Below are 22,539 nucleotides of genomic sequence, written 5' to 3' on the forward strand. Positions count from 1 at the left end.
ATTTTCTTCTATGCATGCACGTATAAGAGTACATCATCCTAGTGGAAGAAAACAGAAAAAGAAAAAAAAAAGTACAAGTGTACAACATAATATTATGACGTGACCCTCCGGAACATAGGTAACAGACAATTGTTCTTAAAGAGGAACTTCATCGAGCAGCTTCAGCTGTGAAGAAAACCCAAGAACTAATTTCGGCATATACAAAAAAAAAGACAAGATGCCCTGAGCTCGAACAGAAACTTGGATGTTTCCTCTTTAGCAGTGAGTTATCTCTTTTTAGTTCACTCATCCCTTTCACTTCCTCTTGTCCGTACCGATTGAGAGGAGCTCAAAGCTCCGGAAAGCGTCCTCACGTGCACCTCTTGCAGCTGCAGTTCGTGCAACAGATGATGACTTGGACTCGTAGCCGGGATTAGTTCTCTGGGCAACGGAAAGGCGTCCACTGCCTGAAACCTGCCGGCTTGGTCGATTTTCAATGGGCTCAACAGACGAGCTTGGTCGACTGCCCATAACACCCCTTTTTGACGTGCTCCCATTTCGAGAGGAAGTGTGGCCTCTTTCAGAATCTGGTATCTGGCAGAATCAAAAAGAAGCAATATTAACACCCGAAGTCGCACTAGAACTCTTGGTGTTGAACCTTTAATAGATAGGGTATGACATAGAAATGGCACAAAAACCTCAATCATTTATATCTCCAACAGCTTCAATCCACAATTTTCAAAAATATCAGTTGCAGGAACAAAAGCAAAATCCCGATTAGAATATAATATGGTTAAACTCTAAATATACTATAAGGATTTCCTAGGCAGCCCAACCTAGCTTTCCATGTGGAAGCTTATGCTTTGAGTCCTCACAGGGTCATCAATTTCGGGAGTTTTCAGCACAGGTGCAATCTTCGAGGAGGAAATTTTAGTCTATGATCAACCTCAAGAGGCTTCAGTTCAATGACTTCAGTCGTCATAAACTGTCAAAGCTCAAAACTTAAATAAGTTATATGATTGAGCCGGGTCCAAATTAGACATGGCTGATCCTTGGGCTGTACAAGCCAATCCAAAAGTCAGTCGATAAAACCCACCGTCAATTTCAGTAGCAATGCCATGATTGCTACCTAGGGACCAAAATAAGGCCTAAGACAAATTTACTTGACATGCTTGATTGCAAGAGCATTTATTCCTCTTAACACAACATATGGATAAAACAGCAAATCATTAAAGGAGTCAAGTACTGGCTGCGGAGAATTGAGGCACTTCGACGAGCACAGCCCACACCGCCTGCCGGCCCATGAATTCTGTAGAGCAGGTCTTCAGGTAAGAGGGGACATAATGGGCAGGTATTGCTAACCAAGGCAGAGAAAACTTACAACATTCTCAGTATTCTTGTGCTTGGAGGATTCGCCATGTAGTCCTGCAGCTGAACTGTTTCTTCTAGCAAATGCTTCAACTGCACCTGAGAATCTATCTCGAATGTCTTGTCCTACTGGATGAAACATGTTCAACATATCAGTCATAAAAAAAATTTAATGAATTCATGCGTTTTTTTGAAGAAACTATAAAATGCGAACATTTCAAGCATGATCAAGAAAGAGTTTCACAATAGCCTTGATTTTTTTTTTTTTTAGCGGTGGGGGGGTTTGGTTTGGACAATAGCATTGACATCTAAAATATAAATGGAGGCCAACCCCATTTCTAATGTGATAACATGAAGCATGAAAAAATGACTCAGAACTCAGATTAGTAGAGTCAAGAAAGCCAAGCAAAAAAAAAATCTCCTTGGTGATACTGACATACAACAACTGACTCAAAATTTTCGGAACTCAACTACTGGAGTATCGAAAGTCCAAGCAAAAAAAATATTTCCTTAGCAATACTAACATACAATAATTGACTCAAACAAAATTTTCAGCTCAGTTGTACATGAGATCTGCAATGGTAAGGTTGCTCCACTGCAACCTAGTTCTTGCAGGTTCACCCAGGAACAGCCTATTCATAAAGGATGGAAAGGCTAACACCATGACGCTTCCTAGACCCACCCAGTGACAGAAGCCTCTTGCACAGGGTATTCCCTGGTTATCAGTTACAGATGGAGCCTGTACAAGATTATACCAACCATTCTCAAGACATCTTGATTTTTAAAATACATGTAAGTCTTTGATGGTTAGAGAGATGTCCTCTCATTCCCACGACAACCCTCTCACAAACACCCCCCCCCCCCCCCCCCCCAAAAAAAAAAAAAAAAAAAAAAGGAGGAAGAGGAAGTGATGCCTATCCATGCAAAAATCCATCATCTCACATAGAATTGTAAGTTCCCCCTCCCTTAAGATGGCAAGGAATTTGCTAAAAGCCTGATCGTAAAACTATTACTTCTTCCAAGGTAATCAGTGTTTTGTCGTAGCAAGTAGGAAAAGCTATTGTATTTCTCTTAGTTATGTCCTCCCATTCCCTCCAAGAACAAAATATGCAATTTGGCACATGTATGGAATCAAGCGCTCATTGATTCTTCCCCAGCCAAAAAAGTCCACATGGAGTGAGTTTTTTATACTTTAGCAAAAGAGAAATCTTTCCCCAGTTCTTTAATCATATTTTTATCTACAGTCTCATTCAATTGCATTGCTTCTTTAGTAAAGAAGCAATTACTTCTTTTTTTGCACATAAATAAATTTATTTATTTTTTTCTCAAATAATTTGGTTAAAAATCACAGGATGTCAATCCAGAAACATTGGATGATATTTAATCTCTTACACATATCCACAGTCCACACACAAGCATGCAGATGCAGTGCTAAATGGATCTCTCATAGTAAGTATAATACATTAAAAAAAAAAATGTATAACAGTACAATTATTTAAATTACTACCATTATTCCTACAAAACGTCAGATGCCATAATCATTTTGAATTCCTAAATTTAAAACTAAGTCATTTCTGAAACATTTAGATACCAAGCTTTGGCGGTATGCTGAACTGTAACCATGTTAAACAAAGAAGCACAACTGAATGATTGCAGACTTGCTAACAAATACAATGGGCTTACGCTATGTTAGATTTTCAGAACCCTTTTGAAAAGAATTAAAGTATGTTTCAAGGACTAGTACTCAGAACCCCAACCTGGAAAAGGAAGAAAGATCACATACCTGAAGCCCTTTCAGGTCTTTCAGCAGATGGTCCAGCAATAGGGCCTGTTTTCCCACTGGGCTGCTGAAAGCATACAGAAGAATCATATTAGAAACATTAAATTGAGGAGAAAGACACAGAAGTTCTAAAACCACGCACCCGTAATCTATTATTGGCACCAATCTGAGGGTACTTCAGTATAGTCCAGTCGAAAACATAATCAAATTGATAGCCTGCTGTTATGAAAGTGTCAAAAACTACCCAACCATAGTCATAGTGGTCAAAAAATGATGAAACAAAAAGACCTACTGTGACTCAACCTTTGTAAATGTGTCACAGATTTTACAGTACAATGTACCAACACAATGTACCAAAAGCAAGAAATGAGTTTTTGCTTAGAAAGATAACTCTGGATCTACCTTCTCGGATAAACAGGTCACGGAAAAGTCTCTTCAGATATGAATAATCTGGTTTATCCTCAAACCGCAAGGATCGGCAATAGTGGAAATATGATATAAACTCCGAAGGATATGATTTACAAAGCACCTGCCGCATAATATCCGCATTTCAAACAAATTCAAAATTAGCCTGTAATTTTGATTTATAGGAGGTAAAATACATACAGGACTTGCCTGGCAACTAGGGAATCAGCAGTTGCACTATATCATAACCTACTGTCAGCGGAAAGGGAGAATACCTCCATAGGCGTTAACATCTTCTTCTCACTTATCTTGTCGTACTTCTGCTTTTTAGTCCCAGCTTTCAACCCCTGCCAGGGAAGGCTGGTGGACAACAATCATACAAACAGAATAAGAATGTTTGAAATGATTCCCCTTTTAAAGGCCCAGGCAGAAAATTTCAGTGTGAACCAGGAAAAGAATGGGTGGAGGGTGGTGAGGATATATACTAACCTTCCCCTTAGGAAATACATAAGCACATAACCAAGGGACTCCAAGTCATCTCTCCTGCTCTGTTCTGCAAGTAGATTAGCTTCATTATAAGCTGGCACAAAGGTATATTTACTATTTTTGGGGCAGGAAAGATTCTTAGCTTTAGTTTACACATGCCATATATAAAGGTTACCAAGGCGGCAATGCGACCAAGGCCTTTTAGTATACCTTTTCTTTATGAAAGGAGAAGAAATCACTTTAATCAATTAATAGAGCTCAAAATAAAGAGTAATTTGGCCATTTTCAAATATCAAGGGAGAAAGAGAGGTAATAGTTCACTTTTTTCTCTTTTTTTTTTTTTTTTTGGGGGGGGGGGGGGATGTGATAATTTTGACAGGGGAATAAGAGTAAATAGAGCTAAAGACATAAAAAAATTCCCTATAAATATAACAGAGTTTAACAGAAAAACTGACATGACACTTTACTTACCAACTCCAAGATGAGTGTTAACACTAGCATAGCGAGCAGTTCCAGTGAGATTTTTATTTTCCCTGCAAGTGAGCATAATGTGTCTCAAGATAATTAATTTACAAGATGGAAATGAACAAAAGGAAAAACAAAATTCAGAAAATAATGAATCCAAGATAAATTGACATCCATATTCTAATTATTAAGTTCTCCCTTAAGCAGAAAAACCAGAGCTACAGAATGGATAGGCCACAAGAAAGCCCGAAAACTTCAGAATTGGGTATTAATGATTTATGCATAACTATCGAACATTAAGTTGGCCATCACCATACAGAAACTAACATTCATTAAATACTATTCTCCATTTCAAAACCACAATCAATGTCTCAGCAATAGAAGTAAAGGCATCACCTCGGGTCTGGGCAGTTTTCAGGGACGGGCATTTGGTCGCACTACTAAGTCATGAAAGCTGAGTGCCTTATTGACATCACATTGATTCTGAGGTGGGCAACTAGGCATTGCTTTTCCTTCTAAAATAAGTAACAACTGCCTTGTTCTACCCTATCCTTTGTGTGTGCACATAGAACACTTAGCTGACGAAATGCAGCACCTAGCAATAGGCTTGCTTTGGTAGGCTGAGACAAAGTAGAACTAGAAGAATACAAGAGGAAGAGGGAAGTTGCAAGAGGAGAGAGAGGGTAGAGAGTGCTCATACTCACAAACCAGCCACACAGGCTGTCACATACATAAATTCATAATTTTGCAATCTGAAGTTGCATTCTAAATTCCTAATACAAGCTTTTAAAAGAATAAAATTCAATTAACAAAGAAAACCTAGTAAACTAAAAAACCAACTTTAACGTGGAGACAAAGATTCTAGCTCTAACTCTAGCTCTTGCAAACATATCTCACTTTCTAAAATTGACATAATAATATATTACTTACCAACAAAAAAAATTCCTAATATTCATTCATCTCGGTCTGGAAACCCAATTGAGTTTTGGTCAGTCCAAGGTTGTGTTTCTACATCAACTCTCCTAGCGATGAGAAAATTGTCCATGAGCACCATGTTATCGATATCCACAAATATTGACTTCGATGGGGATGATGATCCAATAAGTATTATCAAGGTCAACCAGCTGGGAATCAGAAACTGACTAAAACATAATGCAGCCATCTCATGTGTGGAGACTGTAACTTGGTCCTATTGCATGCTAATTAAGTTAGAGACTTTTCTGATCTTAGCAAAAGCTGGACCAAAAAATAAAGCTAATGAATCTTGACCAACTTAAACCAAGGTAAATCAAACAAAGCAAAAAAAGAAGTAAATAATAAGAACTAAATCCATGTAACACCTCGGTGCTCATGTTTTAGGCCTACATTAGCAAGTAAAATATGGAACAGCGGCATCAAACCTATATAACATTACAACCCAATTGCTTATTTGTCGTACAATAAGTCCAAATAGGTCCTGATCTGCATGAAAATATTGCCGAAGCCTTCATGGTTGGAAAATAGGGACAAGATAATGAGATCAAGATCATACAGGACAGCATTATAACTTGCATCAGAAGTCAGGATGCCACATTGACCTTCCAACTCCAGCACAGCATGTCCAATTCCAATTTAAAGCCTCCAACTTCCACATTTCAACTCAACAGGCTTAAGACACTATATAATTGTCTTCTTCACTAGGTGACCAGTGCAAACCATGATGAGCAAGCTAGCACTAACACATTATGGTGAATCATATGAAATAAATGCTGGGGTCAAATTAAGCTATTTAGGTTAATTGGCTTACTATTGTATTAGGGTATGCTAGGTTTGAAGGGACTACATGTTTGGTTATTCTGTTTGAATTCCAGACAATTTTGTAGTTTCATGTTTCATTTATAAGCTGCTGTAGTTATGGTTAGTTCTTATTTAATCATTGAAGTCTGTTTTTCCTTTTTTTTTTTTTTGCCGGGGGGGGGGGGGGAAGGCAAACATAAACTAGGTATTTTCAGCTTCACTCATAGTCTACTTTACTAATGGCACAAATCTCATCTAATTCTAAGGATCAGTTTTAATATTAACAGTGACTGAAAAAACTGGGTGGTGCTAGAAGGCTCTAATTTTTACATATTAAATCTGATTTATTAGAAGAAGAATGTGTTAATACCATCTACCGACTATATTTTCTAGGGTTTTTTTCATTTTGCCCACTTAAGTTGAACCCAAACTCTAGGTTGCCCACTTAAGCTGCCAATATTACATGTTGCCCAATCTGGTGAACTTGGAATATTACAAAAACCCCAATATTAATTTTTCACCATTTGAGTGTTAAGTTTTCAAATTTTGAATGTTAATGGACCAAAATACCCCCAGCACAGTAAATGACAATAATGCCCCCTCACCCACCTTTTAGTGGGTGAAGGGAGGGGATTTCTCCCTCACCCATCTTCTACCTCAACTTTACCCCCTGCCGGAAAGTACCCACCACCATCCCTGGCCGAAAATATTAGCTGGAAAAATCTAACTGAAAACTGCAAGAAGATTACAACATACAACCGATAAAGAGACGGCGGGGAATTGTCAAAACATACAACATACATGGAAATTTTTTTGTTTATCATAGGATTAAACAGAGATGCTCCTTTACCAAAAGAAAAAATTTTTGTTTATCCCAATACCCAACTAGAGTACTCGAGTAGATAGAAGCCACATCCAGGTTTTGTACAAGTAGTTTTGTCGTGTTCTTTGCACCAATTTTAGGTTTTGGGTTGTGTTTCCCAGCCCTTTTGAATCGCAATCCTTGCCCGCGCTTCGAAGAAATCAGTGGAATCTCAAATTGTTGCGTTATAATTCACTGCACTTGATTTAGGGTTGAGCCTAAACCCCCAATTTCCAGTCTTTCTCTCAACTCTCAAATTTGGTTCCTAAGAACACTATGGCATCGTTGATGAACACGGTGGGAGCTAGTTTCTCCTGTGGTTCATCATCTAGGGTTCATGATCACAGCAGAACAATTGGATTTGAAACTCTCTCCTTCTTCAATGAGGCAAAATCAGCGTTGTGTTGTGGTCAAGGCCGCAACCATCATAAACTCAGAGATTAGAAAAACCCGAAGAGAACGATGTCGATTCCGTGATTACCGAAGAAACTCTTGAAACCCCTAACTGCCTACTGCAGGTTAGCTCAATCTCCCTCGTCAGCAGCATCATCAAGTGAATCAGTGAACCAAGCTAGGTTTTTTTGTAAATTTTAGAAAACTAAGTGAGGTTTTTGTAAAATAAAAAACTTATATTTTCTTTCACCCCATGGACAAAATGGTAATTTCAAATTCAAAGTTAACAGAAAACTAACATTGGGTTTTTTGTAATATTCCAAGTTCATCAGATTGGGCAACATGTAATATTGGCCACTTAAGTGGACAACCTAGAGTTTGGGCCCAACTTAAGCGGGCAAAATGAAAAAAAAAAGAACTCTATTTTCTATCCTACTAGCATTCTTGATTATTCCATCTTAAATTTTTTAAAATTCAACTACTTCCGTAATCCATTGAAAATCTCTCTTCATTATTAATACAATCTGTCAACAGGAAAGAACCAAAGGATGTATGAATGTGCCAATGAGAGAGTAAAGCACCTCAAAAATTATTATAAATTAAGATTAAAAGTTAGCATTAAGTGCAGATAAAAGGTTAGTTTAGATAGCATCAGCCGTACACAGAACCGAAAGTAAAAGGAAAGAATTAGAAACATGGCCTGCAGTAGAAGACGCATGAAACAGTTATATTCAAGCCTACAGATAATATGTAATCTACAATCACCTGGATCACAAAAGCGAAACACATACAACAACACAAAAAAGCATAAACCAGTGATCTTAATTCAAAATACAGCTAAAATATACCTGTATGGTATGTGCTTGTGAGTTTGAAGATCCCGATACTTTTTGGCAAGGCCATAATCAATTATATATACCTGTGGACAAGAGTAGATCAGGAAGATAGATACTGAAGAAAACATGTATCAAGCAAACTGAACCCATAAAAAGGACAAAGATTATAGAGAAAATTGCACACATTGTAAAGAAAGAAAGAAAGAGAGAGAGAGAGAGGAAAAAGAAAAGAAAAAAAGGAGCCCCCACTATCCCTCATTCTCTCATGTTATTTTAAAGAAAAAACAACTAATTTTTATGATGCAGATCAAGCACCAAAGAAGACCCTCTTTTCCTTTAAAAATAACCTAGGTTGTAAGGTGTACAGATTTGGCCTTCAATGGTTGGGTTTCCCTTGTAATCGGCCAACTTTGTGGACCTAAAACATGGATACATGAGTACGAAAACCCCAATAACTTTCTTAGCCAACCTATCTTTGAGTTGATAGAGTTTAATTAATTAGACTTACTAGTGTCATTAAGTTGTCTTAGAAATCCTTCGAAAAAGGTAAGCTAAGCTGATGTTATTTTGTTGTTCTAGAAATTCTTCCAAAGGGCAGGCAGGTAGTTAGGACTAGGGATCAACTAGGATATTATCTTAAGAGTTAATATAGCCATCTAGGACTTAGCCCCATACCCTCCCCCTTCTTTGATCAGCATACCAGCTTTATCTGAACCCAAGAAGTCTTACTGACTAGATGTCCTTAATTTCACTCAGCAAACTACTAATTTTTAGGGTTGTCCATTTATTCTTCTATCAGCTCTTCACCTTAGTTTGACAATAGGAGCTTACAGAAATTCCTTATGTATATGCAGTTTGATTTGTTTAGATCATGCCTAGAAGTCGTTATTCTTCTATTTTTATTATTATTTGCACTGAAGTTAGCTTGGGGGGTAATAATTGATTCTGGGTATCACTTACTAGATCTCTTCACTCGATTTCTTAGAGGTGTGATGACTCATAAGTACCAACCCAGAAAAATTCTTTATGGACCTATGCTGTGTATGTATGGATTGCGTGCATTGTGGGGGGGGGGGGGGGGAATTCTTTGGAATGAAAAGAAATGCACATGCTCTATTAGGCTCAAACAAATAGAGGGGGTGGGAAACATTAAAAGTAATAACACGCACCTCACAAAGACACTTTTTCCCTTGTGAAAGCATCACAAAGATGTGGGAGTTACAGACTGGTATTCAGTCGAACATTCTATTTTTCGAATTCTAAATTCTATATCATTATCCATGCCATTTAAATATCTCCTCATTGAATCTCTATGTTAATCCATCTCTCGAATTAGTTACCTCACGGCTCACATGGGTATCTTATTTCCCAATAAAATTAAATGCTACTTAGCTATTTTACCAAAGAAAAATTCTGCTTAACACTAATTTCTCACCACCAAAAATTAAGTTTAAGTTGTTCATATTAAAGGGGGGAAATAAAAATTCAATACAAATTTAAATAAAACATATAATTATTTATTAAAAAAATCAACAGAATATTTATTTAAAATGTAATGAATTCCTCAAAAAGAGAGAGTAGAGGGAAAAAACCAGAAATATACAGTACCAAGCGAGGAAGAAAAAAGACAAACATGATAAAAAAGAGTACAAAAAAAATATATGTGCATTCGCAGTAGACAATAAAAGTAAAAATGGGAAGGCAGCAAAATCAATGACAACTCATCAATATCCGCTACTTTTTTTTATTGACACCAAAACACTACTAACAGGAGAGCTGAAAAGGGCACATCAAACAAATGGCCCAGAGTTACAGGGCAGTAAAAATATACTGTGTGATCTGGGATTCAGAAACCCCAAATAATGACCCACTCAAAAGCAATAAAATCTCAAAGAAAGTGAAGAGAGGCACTCAGTAATTTCTTCACCGTTCAGGACCGCTTTTGGTACGGCGAACAGAACCTGTCGTACAATAATAATAATAAATTGTTGTAACAGAATTTACACTAATGAAATAAATAACTCAATTACAAAAGAAATGAAGAGAGGTACGGATCAAACCGAATCTCCTTAAGACGATTAGTTCTTGCCTATGGTGCTTAGCAAACTGATGAACTTCGCCTCCCAAGATACAACTCTTCGAACCAATTTGAGTAGCACTCCAACAAATTGGACTCAATTGAACTTGATAGAATTCACCACACTCAAAATCTAAAATAAGATTATTAATCTCTAAACTTTAAACTAAAGAAAACTAAAAAGGGTAAATTTTAAAGAGAAGAGAAGTGCCAAATAGTGGAAAAATCCCCACTTCTCATAAGTCTTTCATCCTATCCTATTTATAAAGGATGAAAAGACATATATGAACCAATATGTCCATTTGAAACAACATGCCTAAGTGACACAATATGTCCATTAAATGAAAATGCACTTGAATCAATGTAACCTTTAAATCAACATGCCTATTCCAATCAATATACCCATTAAACTCAAAAGGCATATTGAACCAATGTGACTATTTGATCCAAAATTATAATTATTAGAATTTTTTACATAAGCCCCCTCCATTTTCATCGGAAACATGGCGCATCCCCTCCAAAATCAAAACTTTAGAAAGCCCCCTTTCACACTGTTAACAAAGGTAAACAATTAACTGTTTGAAGTCAAATTAAAAAACTGTTAACATGACCGTATTACCCATAGAGTGATAAAATGATCATGCATTTTTTTTATTAAAGGAAAATTTGGACATTTTTGTTGTAGAACAAATTAGGTCATTTAATCTAAGGGTAAATGGTGATATTTAAAATATTATTTAGTATTTTTAAATAAATATTAAAAATATTATTTAATATATGAATTTATTAAGTGTGGGTAAAAAGGTAAAATCATGTTTATGGTTCAAAGGAAACTGATGGTGTGAAGTATTGGGGGGGGGGGGGGCTTAGTAAGACTTTGATTGGGGGGAGGTGCGGAGTGTTTCCAGAGGAAACGAAGGGGGCTCATGTAAAAAACTTGTATTATTATTTTTTAAATAAAAACGTTAATACTAACAATCCCCCAAACTTTAAAAAAAATGACTTGAAGAAACCCAATGTGCTGATAGAAGGACAATGCATCAAGATAGGTAGCTTTCGCTTTGATCCTCCTTAGTGAAAGCCTATTGGACTCACTCAACTAGTCGACGGACTATGCCTTAAATTGTTAGTTGTTTATATAAACCTAAACAATAATCTCACATAGAGCTCTTCCAATTCTATACTTTTTCTCAGTTGTGTTCATTCCTTCGGCCCTAAACTTCTTAGGATTCATGCGTGCTTTAGAGAACTTTGCCTTTAAAAATCTCCATAGAGTCGGCCAGCTCTTCACGCATATGGGTGTGATCCTATCAAAAGTATTCTACAATACTTCACTTAATATCCAAACTATATGGTCATTGAGCTATAGGAATCATTAAATGCATAACCTGCCCTAAACCATAGTAGGTAGCATTGGTGCATCTTAAGAATGGAAAATAGTTCGCAAACTAGAGTTTCCAAAATTTGCATTGTCTTATTGAACCGAGTCCATGGGATCTCCAATCGCTAGGTTAGGTTTCCACCCTAAAATCTCTTTATAGAAGTTAAGGCTTTTAACCCCATTCCCCTTGATACACAGTTTACTTGCTCTCTTAGCAAGCTTTTTGTCAGCGGATCCACAATATTTTTCTTTGACTTGCAAAGTCTATGGAAATTATACCATTTGAGAGCAACTGTCTCACGGTATTATGTCCATGACGAATTTGTCTAGATTTACCGTTATACATCATATTTTGTGCCCTTGCAATTGTTGCTTGATTATCACATGTATGCACATTGCAAAGCACTAGTTTTTTTTCCCAAAACTGAATATCCTCTAGAAAATGCCGAAGCCACTTTGCTTCTTCACCGGCTTTGTCTAAAGCGATAAAAATAGAATATCATCTAGAAAGAGACACCTTTCTTGGGTTGAAACCCAATGGATATGGATCTTAAATGGATCACAACCTATTCACCATATCCAATAAGCTCAACCCATTTAACTATGTACAAAAGTATTTCATCTTCTCTTTTGACTATCTTTATCCTCAAAATCAAATCAGCCTCACCCATATCTTTAGTGTCAAACTTAAACATTGGAAAAGCCTTAGCTAATTTCACATATCAAAACTAATCCCCATTATAAGCACATCATTCACATATAGAATAATAAGAATTCCCTTATTATGATGAAACTTGGTATAAACATACCTATTGGTATTGTTAATATGAAACACATTTGATAACACAACATAAATTTTTTATGCCATTATTTAGGGCTTGTTTTAGTCCATACAAAGACCAGACCAATTTAAAAGCTTTATGTTCTTACCTTTGAACAATGCAACTTTCCGTTTGTTTGATAAACATTTCTTCTTAAGTGATTTTTATCAATTAGTTCCTCTTCACTAGATCTTGAGGGTCTCCCTTTCTCTTTTGTGAAGAACTGATATCATTACTAATATATGTACTAGTTAAAGTTTTATTCGTTATCAAAGGAAATACATGCTCAAAGAATATAACATCTTTAAGTTCACAAGAGTATGAGCAACAAATCACCATCATATTTTAAAAACTAAAAATCTATAGGCAACATTATATTGAGTATAACAACTTATGGTCATGGGAATTTAATGAAGAACCCCCACAATTCCTCATACATAAATAATATCTACATATCAAGAATTTAACAAAAATTCATAATTGAAAATAGTAGCACCAAACAATTTTAATGTAATTAAGATTTGTATTTCTCTTAAGTGCAAATTTTTGTTATTGTACAACAATCTTAAGATGATTAATTATTGTGTTTGCACTTTAGATGTAGATAGCAGGAATGTTTAACAATTCTCCCGATATTCAAAATGTCGTTGAGGACATTATTAGTGGTGATGAGAAGATAGTTGATGGTGCGGATTTTGGTAGAAATGTAGGACCCGGGACTAGTATTTCATAAAATACAAGACATATGTCACTAAATCTTGTGGGCCTTGTTCTTGATATTCTTATAATCTTCTATATGATAAGCTACTAATTGCAGATAATGCTAGTCTCAACAATCTTAGAATAGATGATTATGCGAGTGAACATAGAAAGCTTGCAAATGAGTGAACATTAGCATTTGTTGAAATGCTTAATGAATTTGCAAGCATGCCTCCTTAATTTCATTGCTGGAACGGTATCCTCATCCATTCATCTACTAGACATCATAGTGAGGGCTAGAGTTTCTTGGACACATTAGTTGTTAAGAAGGATGAATTTTTGTTGAATTCTTGGTATGTAAACATTATTTATATATGAGGAATTACGGGGGATCTCCACGTAAATTCCCATGACCATAAGTAGCTATGCTCAAAATAACATTGCTTATAGATTTTAGTTTTTAAAACATAATGGTGATTTGTTGCTTAAATTCTCCTGTTGAATTTAGATTTTATATTTGAGCATGTATTTCCTTTAATGGTGATGTTAAGGCTTATTGGTCCAGTCTTTGTATGGACTAAAATAAGCCTTAACAATGGCATGAAAAAGTTAAATAGTGTTTAGTTATCAAATGGGATTCATGTTAACGATACCGATAGGTATGTCCATACCAAATTTCATTATAATAGGGTATTCTTATTATCCTATATATGAATGATTTGTTTATAATGGAGATTAGTCTTGATATGTGAAATCAGCTAAGACTTTTCTAATGTCTACGTTTAATACAAAGACATGGGTGAGGCTAGTGATTTTGAGAATAAAGAAATCAGAAGAAAAGATGAATCATTTCTGTCTCAAACCCGCTATACGATATGAATAGTTAAATGGGTTAATCCATTTAGCTGGTTGGATATGGTGAATGGGTCGATCCGTTTAGGATCCATATCCATTGGGTTTAAAACCAAGAAATGTGTCTCAATCTAGAGGATATTCTATTTTCAGCACTTTAGACAAAGCTGGTGAAGAAGCAAAGTGGCATTGGCATTTTCTAAAGGATATTCTGTTTTGGCAAAAAATCAGTGCCTGCAATTTGCATACATTTTGATAATCAAGCGGCAATTACAAGGGCACAAAATGTGATGTATACTAGTAAATCTAAACATATTCATCGTAGACATAATACTGTGAGACAGTTGCTCTTAGATGATAGAATTTCCATAGATTTTGTAAAGTCAAAGAAAAGTATTGTGAATTTGCTGACAAAAGGCTTGTCAAGAGAGCAAGTAAACTGTGCATCAGGGGGAATGGAGTTAAAAACCTTTGGGGTTAAAAACCTTTAACCTAAATAAAGAGATTCCAATGTGGAAACCTAACCTAGCGATTGGAGATCCCATGGACTAGGTTCAATAAGACAACGCAAATTTTGGAAACTCTATTTTAAGACTGTTTTCCGTTCTCACAATGCACCAGTACTACCTACTATGGTTTAGGGTACGTTATGTGTTTAATGATTCCTATAGCTCAATGACCAAATAATTTGGAATATTAAGTGAAGTATTGTAGGATACTTTTGAAAAGAATGCACCTATATGCGTGAAGAGCAGGCTGACTCTGAAAATTTTTAAAGGCAAAATTCTCTAAAGCACACATGTGAGAAGTTAGGGCCAAAAGAATGAACACAACCAAGAACAAGTATAAAATTGGAAGAGCTCTATGTGAAATCTATTGTTTAGGCTTACATAAACAACTGGCGATTCAAGGCATAGTCCATCGACTAGTCAATTGAGTCTAGTAGGTTTTCACTAATGAAGGTTCAAAGCGAAAGCTACCTATCTTGATGCATTATCCTTCAATCAACACACTAGGTTTCTTCGAGTCATTTTTTTTAAATGTGGGGGATTGTCATCATTAATGTTTTTATTTAAAAATTTAAGAATAATTTTGAATCAAACAGTCAAATTGGTTCAATATGTCCTCTACTCCTCTTGAGTTTAATGGGTATTTGATTGAAATAATCACGTTGATTTAAAGGTAACATTGATTCAAGTGCCTCTTCATTCAATGGGCATATTGTTTCAACTAGGCATGTTGCTTCAAATACACATATTGGTTTATATATGTCTTTTCATCCTTTATAAATAGAGCAAATTGCATTGACACCCTAAAATAGAGGCCTTAAAACACTAACACCCCACTTTATCTTTGAAAAATACAAAGGTTATATTCCGATGAAATGGTTAGTTGTACAATCATAAAGACCATTATACCCCTTATGTATAAGGGAGTGAAAAGACTTCATCTAGTTCTTTTTTCTTGTGTTGAATCTTATTGACAACTAGCACCATGTCAAACCTCTGAAACTCTCTCTTCCTCTTCTTCTTCTCCTTCTCAGACAAGTCATTTCGAAGGAGGAGAAACAAAAAGAAGCACAATCCAGGTCTCATTTTCCATTCCACAGTCCAGAATTTTTAGATGCAAGCTCGCTGGAATTGGAATAAAAACCGCTTGATTAGCTTCTACCAGATTAGAACTAGAACTCCAGAAATGTTGATGAAATCAAAATACAACTCTGATTTTTCAATAGGAAAACCCAATGTAGTAGTCAAAAGAACATTTATCAATAATGGCGCTTGTAGTTTGGACCTCTTAAATTGCAGAGAGAGAACAAAAGGTTGATGGACTTCACCTAGTTTGTTTTTTGGGATGAATTTCATCAGTGTTTCTAATTGAAATGAAGTGTAGGGTAGAGTATAAAAATGGAGATGCTTTTAGAGTACAAAAAAGCCAGTCTTGAGTCGCTCTGGTGAGGTCGTTTGTGGGAATTTTTGGAGATACCTTTCCCTGACAACAACTTCAATGGGGTTTATTCAATTGAAGCAACCTGCCATGCCCCCAAATTAGAGGACTTCTTGCTGGGATCTACAAGATTTTGAAGCCTGAATCAATGTAAGCTTCTTACGAATGGGTCTTATAAGTATAATGGCGAAAACCCAGAATACGTTCAGATCATTCAGGGGATTGAGAGAGGTGATGCACTTCCTGGGTTGAGGAGGTACGATGAGATTGCAGAAATTGCAAAGAAGGATCTGGCAAAGCCACCACCATCGAAACCCTTCGGCAGAGGTTGAAGATGGGAGGATCACTTACTGGAGGAACCATCTCATAATCATGGTGCTCTCAATGGGTTTCTATCCCGCTGTGAAGGGTATCCCAATGAAGGCATGTTGCTGATTTTTACCCTAAGATTTTGATAAGGGTATTTAGGTAATAATGCACAATTAAAATGGATATTTTTGGAATTAAAAATACATAAACAGTGGTTTAATGATCTTCATAGACAGATTGGAATAATGCGTCCAATAAAAATCCAGCTTTGGGGTGCCTTTGCTTTTCCAAAGATAAAGTGGGGTGTCAGTGCTTTAAAGCCTCCATTTTGGGGTGCCCGTGCAGTTTGCTTTATAAATAGGATGTAAGACTCATGAAAAATGGAGATTTTCCACTTTTTGGCACTTCTCTTCTCTTTAAAATTTACACTTTTTTAGTTTTCTTTAGTTTAAAGTCTAGAGAATAATAATCTTCTTTTAGTTTCTAAGTGGTGAATTCTATCAATTTCAATTGAGTCCAATTCATTGGAGTGCTACTCAAGTTGGTTCAAAGAGTTGTATCCTAGGAGGCGAAATTCATCAATTTGCTAAGCACCATAGGCAAGAACTAATCATCTTAAGAAGATTCGATTTGATCTATCTCTTTATTTCTTTTGTAATTAAATTTATTTTTAATTTAATTGAGTTTTGTATTTCTCTGAAGCGCAAATTCTGTTACAACAATTTATTACTATGTTATCTCCATCAGTTAACGCTAACTAACAACTTTTGATCAAACTTCGCTTCGGAGATTATTAGTCCAAATCTAGGATTGTATCTGTTGTTCCTAAATTAGCTTTGATTTATTCATTCCGGATTTTTTTCCCCTAGTTTGACCACTCATCTGCCTCAACATCCTCATTCAGCACAAATGGACTATCCAAAGTCTTGCTATATCCATAAAAGTTATCACCAACATTATCCTATGCAAATATGGAAAGGCCATCAATTTACTAGAACTTGGGCACCAATTCTGAGTGTCCATGCTCCCACATGGACCATATCCCTTACACTTGGAAAATGTTGACGTTGTTCATGCCTCACCTAGTCTACAGCAATTCATACAACGAGATTCAAGGTTTGGACCACATGCTGAGTGAAATAAAACACCTTTTGAGGTCACAGCTTCATTTAGAAAGCAACAGTAGCATATTCGACTTGACAATGACACTAGATACTTCCAGGTGGTATTCCAGCTAACCATTTCCTCCATGGCAACTGCAAGTTCTGTGGGGTAGAAAAAATTACATCATAATACTAAGCAGTAGAATTCCCAGTGTTATGGAAAATAACTCAGGGAAGACTCTTAATCCTGAACTAATCAAAATATGAAAACATAAAAATGAACAACTCCCCACTGTTATTTGAGTGGTTCATCCTACATGCTTGCCTACTACAGGGATACTACCTGAACATGCTTCAGCTTATTTGACTTCCCACAAACATGGGAAGGTGACTAAGCAGAAGACTTACTAATTCCTAAACAGTAAAGAGGAAGCTCATTAAAAGAAGAGAACATAAGTAGAGCTCTAGTTAATAGTTATTACAATTCTTTCCACATTCATGAGCAGCCACAGACAAATGAAATAAAATGCATGAAAATCCCATAGCACTGGACACATGCATAAACACAAATCCATGAGTTCAAGTCTGTTGTTTCCATTGTTCTAGTGCTAACAGAAAGACTGATTCAGTTATCAAGGTGGCAAGGAGACACCAACAAAGTGGTAAAGCACCAGCTAGGCACCCAAGGAACCTGGATGCCTTGGTAACTCTAGACTCTTCGAACTTTCTGGATCTCATTGAATCTGGCTAAATTACATTGTTTATCAACAGTCTTATTTGCTAAGTAAAATTAGGTAATGATCCCAATATCTGATTTACTACATAGAGTAGTAACTGTAAGCAATACCTGATTTGCTCTGCGCCCTAAACCCATTAAAAAGTTGTCAGGCTTTATATCCCTGTGAAGGAAACCCTTTGAGTGCATATACTCAACCCTGTTAATCTGCACAAAGAAATGGCAAGAGAACACATTACCAATGCCAGCTCCAATAGCTGACTTTAGTTTACTTTGAGAATAATCAAGCATGATAACAGCTTTTCCACGTACATGTCAACTTTCTCCGAACAATGTAACAGATCACAAAAACTTACCATTTGATCAGCAAGCATCAACACCGTTTTCAATGTGAACTTCCGACTGCAATAGTTGAATAAGTCTTCTAGGCTTGGCCCAAGAAGGTCAATAACCATGACATTGTACTCACCCTCAACTCCAAACCACTTCAGGTGAGGAATCCCAGCTTCAACCAAGAAGTAAATAAATAAATATGAGGAAAACATGATATGATGCATAATATGATAAATCATGTCCTTTAAATAGTTTATCCTATAGAACAAGTCATTATCAGTCGTATCATGTCAACGTAGTTCTGATTTTATTGTTGAATAAGTAAATCTGTCATTGTTAATGGAAAAACTAAGCAAACTTCAACACAGAAAAGAAGAAAAGGCAACTTACTTCCCCCTTGAAGAAGCATATACAATTTGGATTCATAATGAAGCTGAGGGTGCTTGGTCTTCACAGGCTCCTAAATTTGCAATGGTAGGAAAAACGTTTAGCACAGATGTTAAAATAATTAATATAAAAGCAAAACTTATTTCACACATCTAATCTAAAATAATTAATATAAAAACATGGTATGGTAAGGGAAGGGGGAAATTAGAGATCGAAAGATGAAAGCAAACCATGGACATGCTATATTTATTATAATCCTTGCGTTTAAGGAAAACAGTGGGGATGGGGGGAGAAAAGAGGTGACTAAGTTTCAGAGTTACAGCTAATTTCAGGCAGGTTTTCATTGACCTTACATGAAATCTCGAAACACCTAAGGTAGCACTATTATCATCATCTACCCAAAGACTAATTAATGGGTCCCTTTCCCGTAGTATACCATTATTTCCCCCCGAGAGGAATCAGACAGGGTTGTGCTCTTAGTCCCTACATTTTTATCATGTGCCAAGAGACCCTTACCCAAAGACTCAGGGCTGATAGAGGGATTCCAAACTGCCTGGTATTAGGATATCTTTTCATGGCCCATAAATTAATCACCTCTTCTTTGCTAATGATTGCATGTTATTCTCTCCTGTCTCACATCAAAATGCCAGTTCAATCACCAATGTTTTTCAGGAATATGAGCAAGTTTCAAGTCTACACATTAACCCAGACAAATCAGCATTTTTGTTTAGTAAAAAGGCTCCCTCAAATCTTAGGTTGGATATAGGGATGCTTCTGGGGTTAAAAGAAGCTCAATTCCATGGAACATATCCAGAGTATACGCCATATAATAAGACCAGCCACAAACAAACAGAGAAAGACATATTACAGGCTCCCGTCAGTATACAATTTAAATTAACGACCTAAGGTTGAAGCCAAGCAGATTAGTTCAATAATAACCTCTGAATCACAGGGAATACGAGAATTTCACCCAAAAATAAGAATACCGACTCACCAGCTTGACGGCCACTTCCTCTCCACTTTGTATGTTAACCCCTAGATCAAGTTAAATCGCCAAAAATAATCAGGGGAAAAAATAAAATACAGATGAACATATTGCTGTTCCTGTATAATAACAGAAGAAAATACGGAATGCAGAATAGAAGGGTACTGAAAGGAACACATTAATACGCTCAGAAAATAATCCATCCATACCTAGGTAAAGCTCGCCAAAAGATCCACTCCCGATCTTACGCCCGAGCTTAAACTTCCCACCAATGACATGCTCCATGATTAAATTCAGCTATACAGACCTCACTCTTAATTTCTCAAGAATTACAATATCTTAGCTTAGATTAAGCTTCTTCAGAATCCAACCAATTTACCCTTCAGAAAAATTATGTAGAGCCTAAAACCGCAAGCTATTTCATTTCTCCATTCAACAAATCCACCATGTCCTGAAGTCCCAATATGACCTCCCGGATTTATCAACCCAGAACGCCATAAATCGTCGAGAAAACAGAGCAGAGAAGACCCAAAAAATAAAAAAAGAAGGAAAAACGATAGAAAGAGCCTTGTCTATCTCCTATTGACATACAACAAATTGATGGAAACAGAATTCCCGAAAAAAGGAACTTCTCAACCAACCAAACAATCGAACCTCCCTATCAACCTTTACCCCAAAGCTCTTCCTCGATCAAGCAAACGCTGATTAAAGTATCCAACAACAAGAAAATGCATTCACCGGAGGAAAGAAGAAACCCTAAAAACTCCACCTGATGTCCGTGGATCGGGACCCTAATTCCCACAATGCTTGAGATATCACTAGGAGATAGACACCCCAATCCAAAAAAAGGGGCCTATCTTCTTGAACTAAATTTTGAATAAAAGCGAAGAAACTTACAATCCGAAAACTGTCAAAACACCCCGAATTCTATGGGCAATGAATAAGAATTCCGAAGCTTATAAGGTGAGATCTGGAGATGACGAGACAAGAACACGTCAAATTATTTGGACAACGTCGACAAGGATAACTGACAAGAAGAAAATTTTCAGACAGGACGAAGTGAGTATTGAAAAAATGAACGCGAAAGATGAGGAGAAAAAATAGAATGTTTTAAAAAGAAAAAAGGCAATGCAATGCTGGTGGAAGATTTTCTATGCTTTTATTTTTTTCTCTCTCCTTATTTAAAAAAAACATTATTATTATTATTAATATGAGAAAAAAATGAGGGGTGAAGCGATTCCTTCTCTAACTCCCTTTCTCTATGCCGCCTACAACCAACGTAGTAACGTGCATGCACTTTCTCTCTGTTGTCGAAGAAAAGTCTAGCTCATGTCTTTCCTCTTTTCTATGCTGACTTTTAACTTTTCTTTTTTTCTCCATTTATGTTAGATAAATAATTTTTTTTATCTCCTCCTAATAATTATTCTTCTATTTATTTTTACTATCCTCTCAAGAATTTCATTTTTGATTAAAAAGCAAAAAAAAAACCTCTTATTCTCTTATTTTTACTATCCTCTCAAGAATTTCATTTTTGATTAAAAAACAAAAAAAAAACTTCTTATTCGCTTAGTGATATTTTTTCCTCTCTAGTACTATCATAAAAGTTTCATTTCTAACTCTTTCAAAGAGTAAATTTTTACTTCTCATTCTCTAATATTGTAAAATGACCAAATTATCCTCTATTATTGTCTCATTGGTCAATTAAAGTAATTTTTTTCTTTTTCTAATCTTTCATTATAAAAATTCATTATATGTGATTAACTGTGTTTTTTTATTTTTTTCTTTTCCTTATCTTCATCCAAATTTTTATTTATGCTTTCTTTCTTCTTTAGTGGCTATTATAAAACTAAAGAAATATATATATATATATATATATATATATATATATATATATATAAGAGAAGGAGAAAGAATGCATCTAATCACATTGAATGAGTTACTATTGAAAAAAAGACAAAAACCATAACTATAAAAGAAGACAAAAATCAAATTATTATATAAAAGACGAAAAAAATATATAAAAAAGATACACTCTTGTGGATTCTATAAAAGAGGGAGAAAAGAAAAATAAAATAAAAATTTATATGGTCATTTTAAAATATCGCAGAAAATGAAAGATAATAGTTTACTTTCTTGGGAGAATTGTAAATTTAAACTTTTGAGAATGGATTAAAAGTAAACACAGAGGTAGAAATAGAAATTTTTTTTTATTTATGAGAAAATAAAGAGCATTCATTCTTATTCTTACTTTTTTTTTTTTTGGTAATTTATTCTTACTTTTACTACTTGGATCCTTTTACATACCGTGGAGATGTAGGCGGTATGTTTGCTCTTTCCTTTCTTAATTTTATTTTCTTAAATTTTGAAGGGTTGCTTAGTTGGCAAAAGGCCTATGGCACCGCAATCCGCATAGGAGGTCAAAATTCGAATCACCTCCAGGCTAGGGGTGAAGTCCAGCTTTATATTTAAATTATGGAGTTTTTTATGCGTAGTCTTCTTAGTGAGACCTAAACTGATGTTGGGTCCCCTTAGTGCAAAAAATTACGTCTAGGTCCCAAA

At 35.8% G+C, this 22,539-nt stretch overlaps 1 protein-coding gene across 4 annotated transcripts; it reads right to left on the reverse strand.

The window, feature by feature from the left end:
- On the reverse strand, positions 1–21,114 carry LOC149028250 (casein kinase 1-like protein 11). 4 transcript variants are annotated; one of them, XM_089169665.1, is made up of 14 exons: positions 20,190–21,114; positions 19,990–20,030; positions 18,999–19,068; positions 18,632–18,780; positions 18,387–18,482; positions 8,363–8,433; positions 4,490–4,551; positions 4,022–4,085; positions 3,808–3,892; positions 3,530–3,656; positions 3,270–3,346; positions 3,131–3,191; positions 1,361–1,476; positions 1–573 (listed from the first exon to the last, which is right to left on the reverse strand). In XM_089169665.1, exons 1-14 carry the CDS (start codon positions 20,263–20,265, stop codon positions 295–297), a joined length of 1,374 nt encoding a protein of 457 aa, XP_089025791.1. In that variant the 5' UTR covers positions 20,266–21,114; the 3' UTR covers positions 1–294. The 4 variants fall into 4 exon arrangements, with proteins under 4 accessions (XP_089025791.1, XP_089025775.1, XP_089025796.1 ...); XM_089169649.1 differs by having other exon boundaries at positions 3,131–3,194; XM_089169670.1 differs by having other exon boundaries at positions 3,270–3,343; positions 20,190–21,113.
- Positions 21,115–22,539: the final 1,425 nt, after the last annotated feature.

The sequence above is a fragment of the Hakea prostrata genome, chromosome 1 (genome assembly GCF_041222555.1).
Source record: "Hakea prostrata isolate BN-2017 chromosome 1, UWA_Hpros_2, whole genome shotgun sequence".
Classification (NCBI taxonomy): domain Eukaryota; kingdom Viridiplantae; phylum Streptophyta; class Magnoliopsida; order Proteales; family Proteaceae; genus Hakea; species Hakea prostrata.

Bases quoted from the DNA above. Each gene is read 5' to 3' on its own strand.
- LOC149028250 (XM_089169649.1), bottom strand. From the start codon at position 20,265: ATGGAGCATGTCATTGGTGGGAAGTTTAAGCTCGGGCGTAAGATCGGG. The intron at 4,552-8,362 runs GTATATTTTAGC...GCTCACTTGCAG, and splicing joins CACAAGCACATACCATACAG to GGAAAATAAAAATCTCACTG. The intron at 1,477-3,130 runs GTATGTGATCTT...TGTTTCATCCAG, and splicing joins AAGACCTGAAAGGGCTTCAG to TAGGACAAGACATTCGAGAT.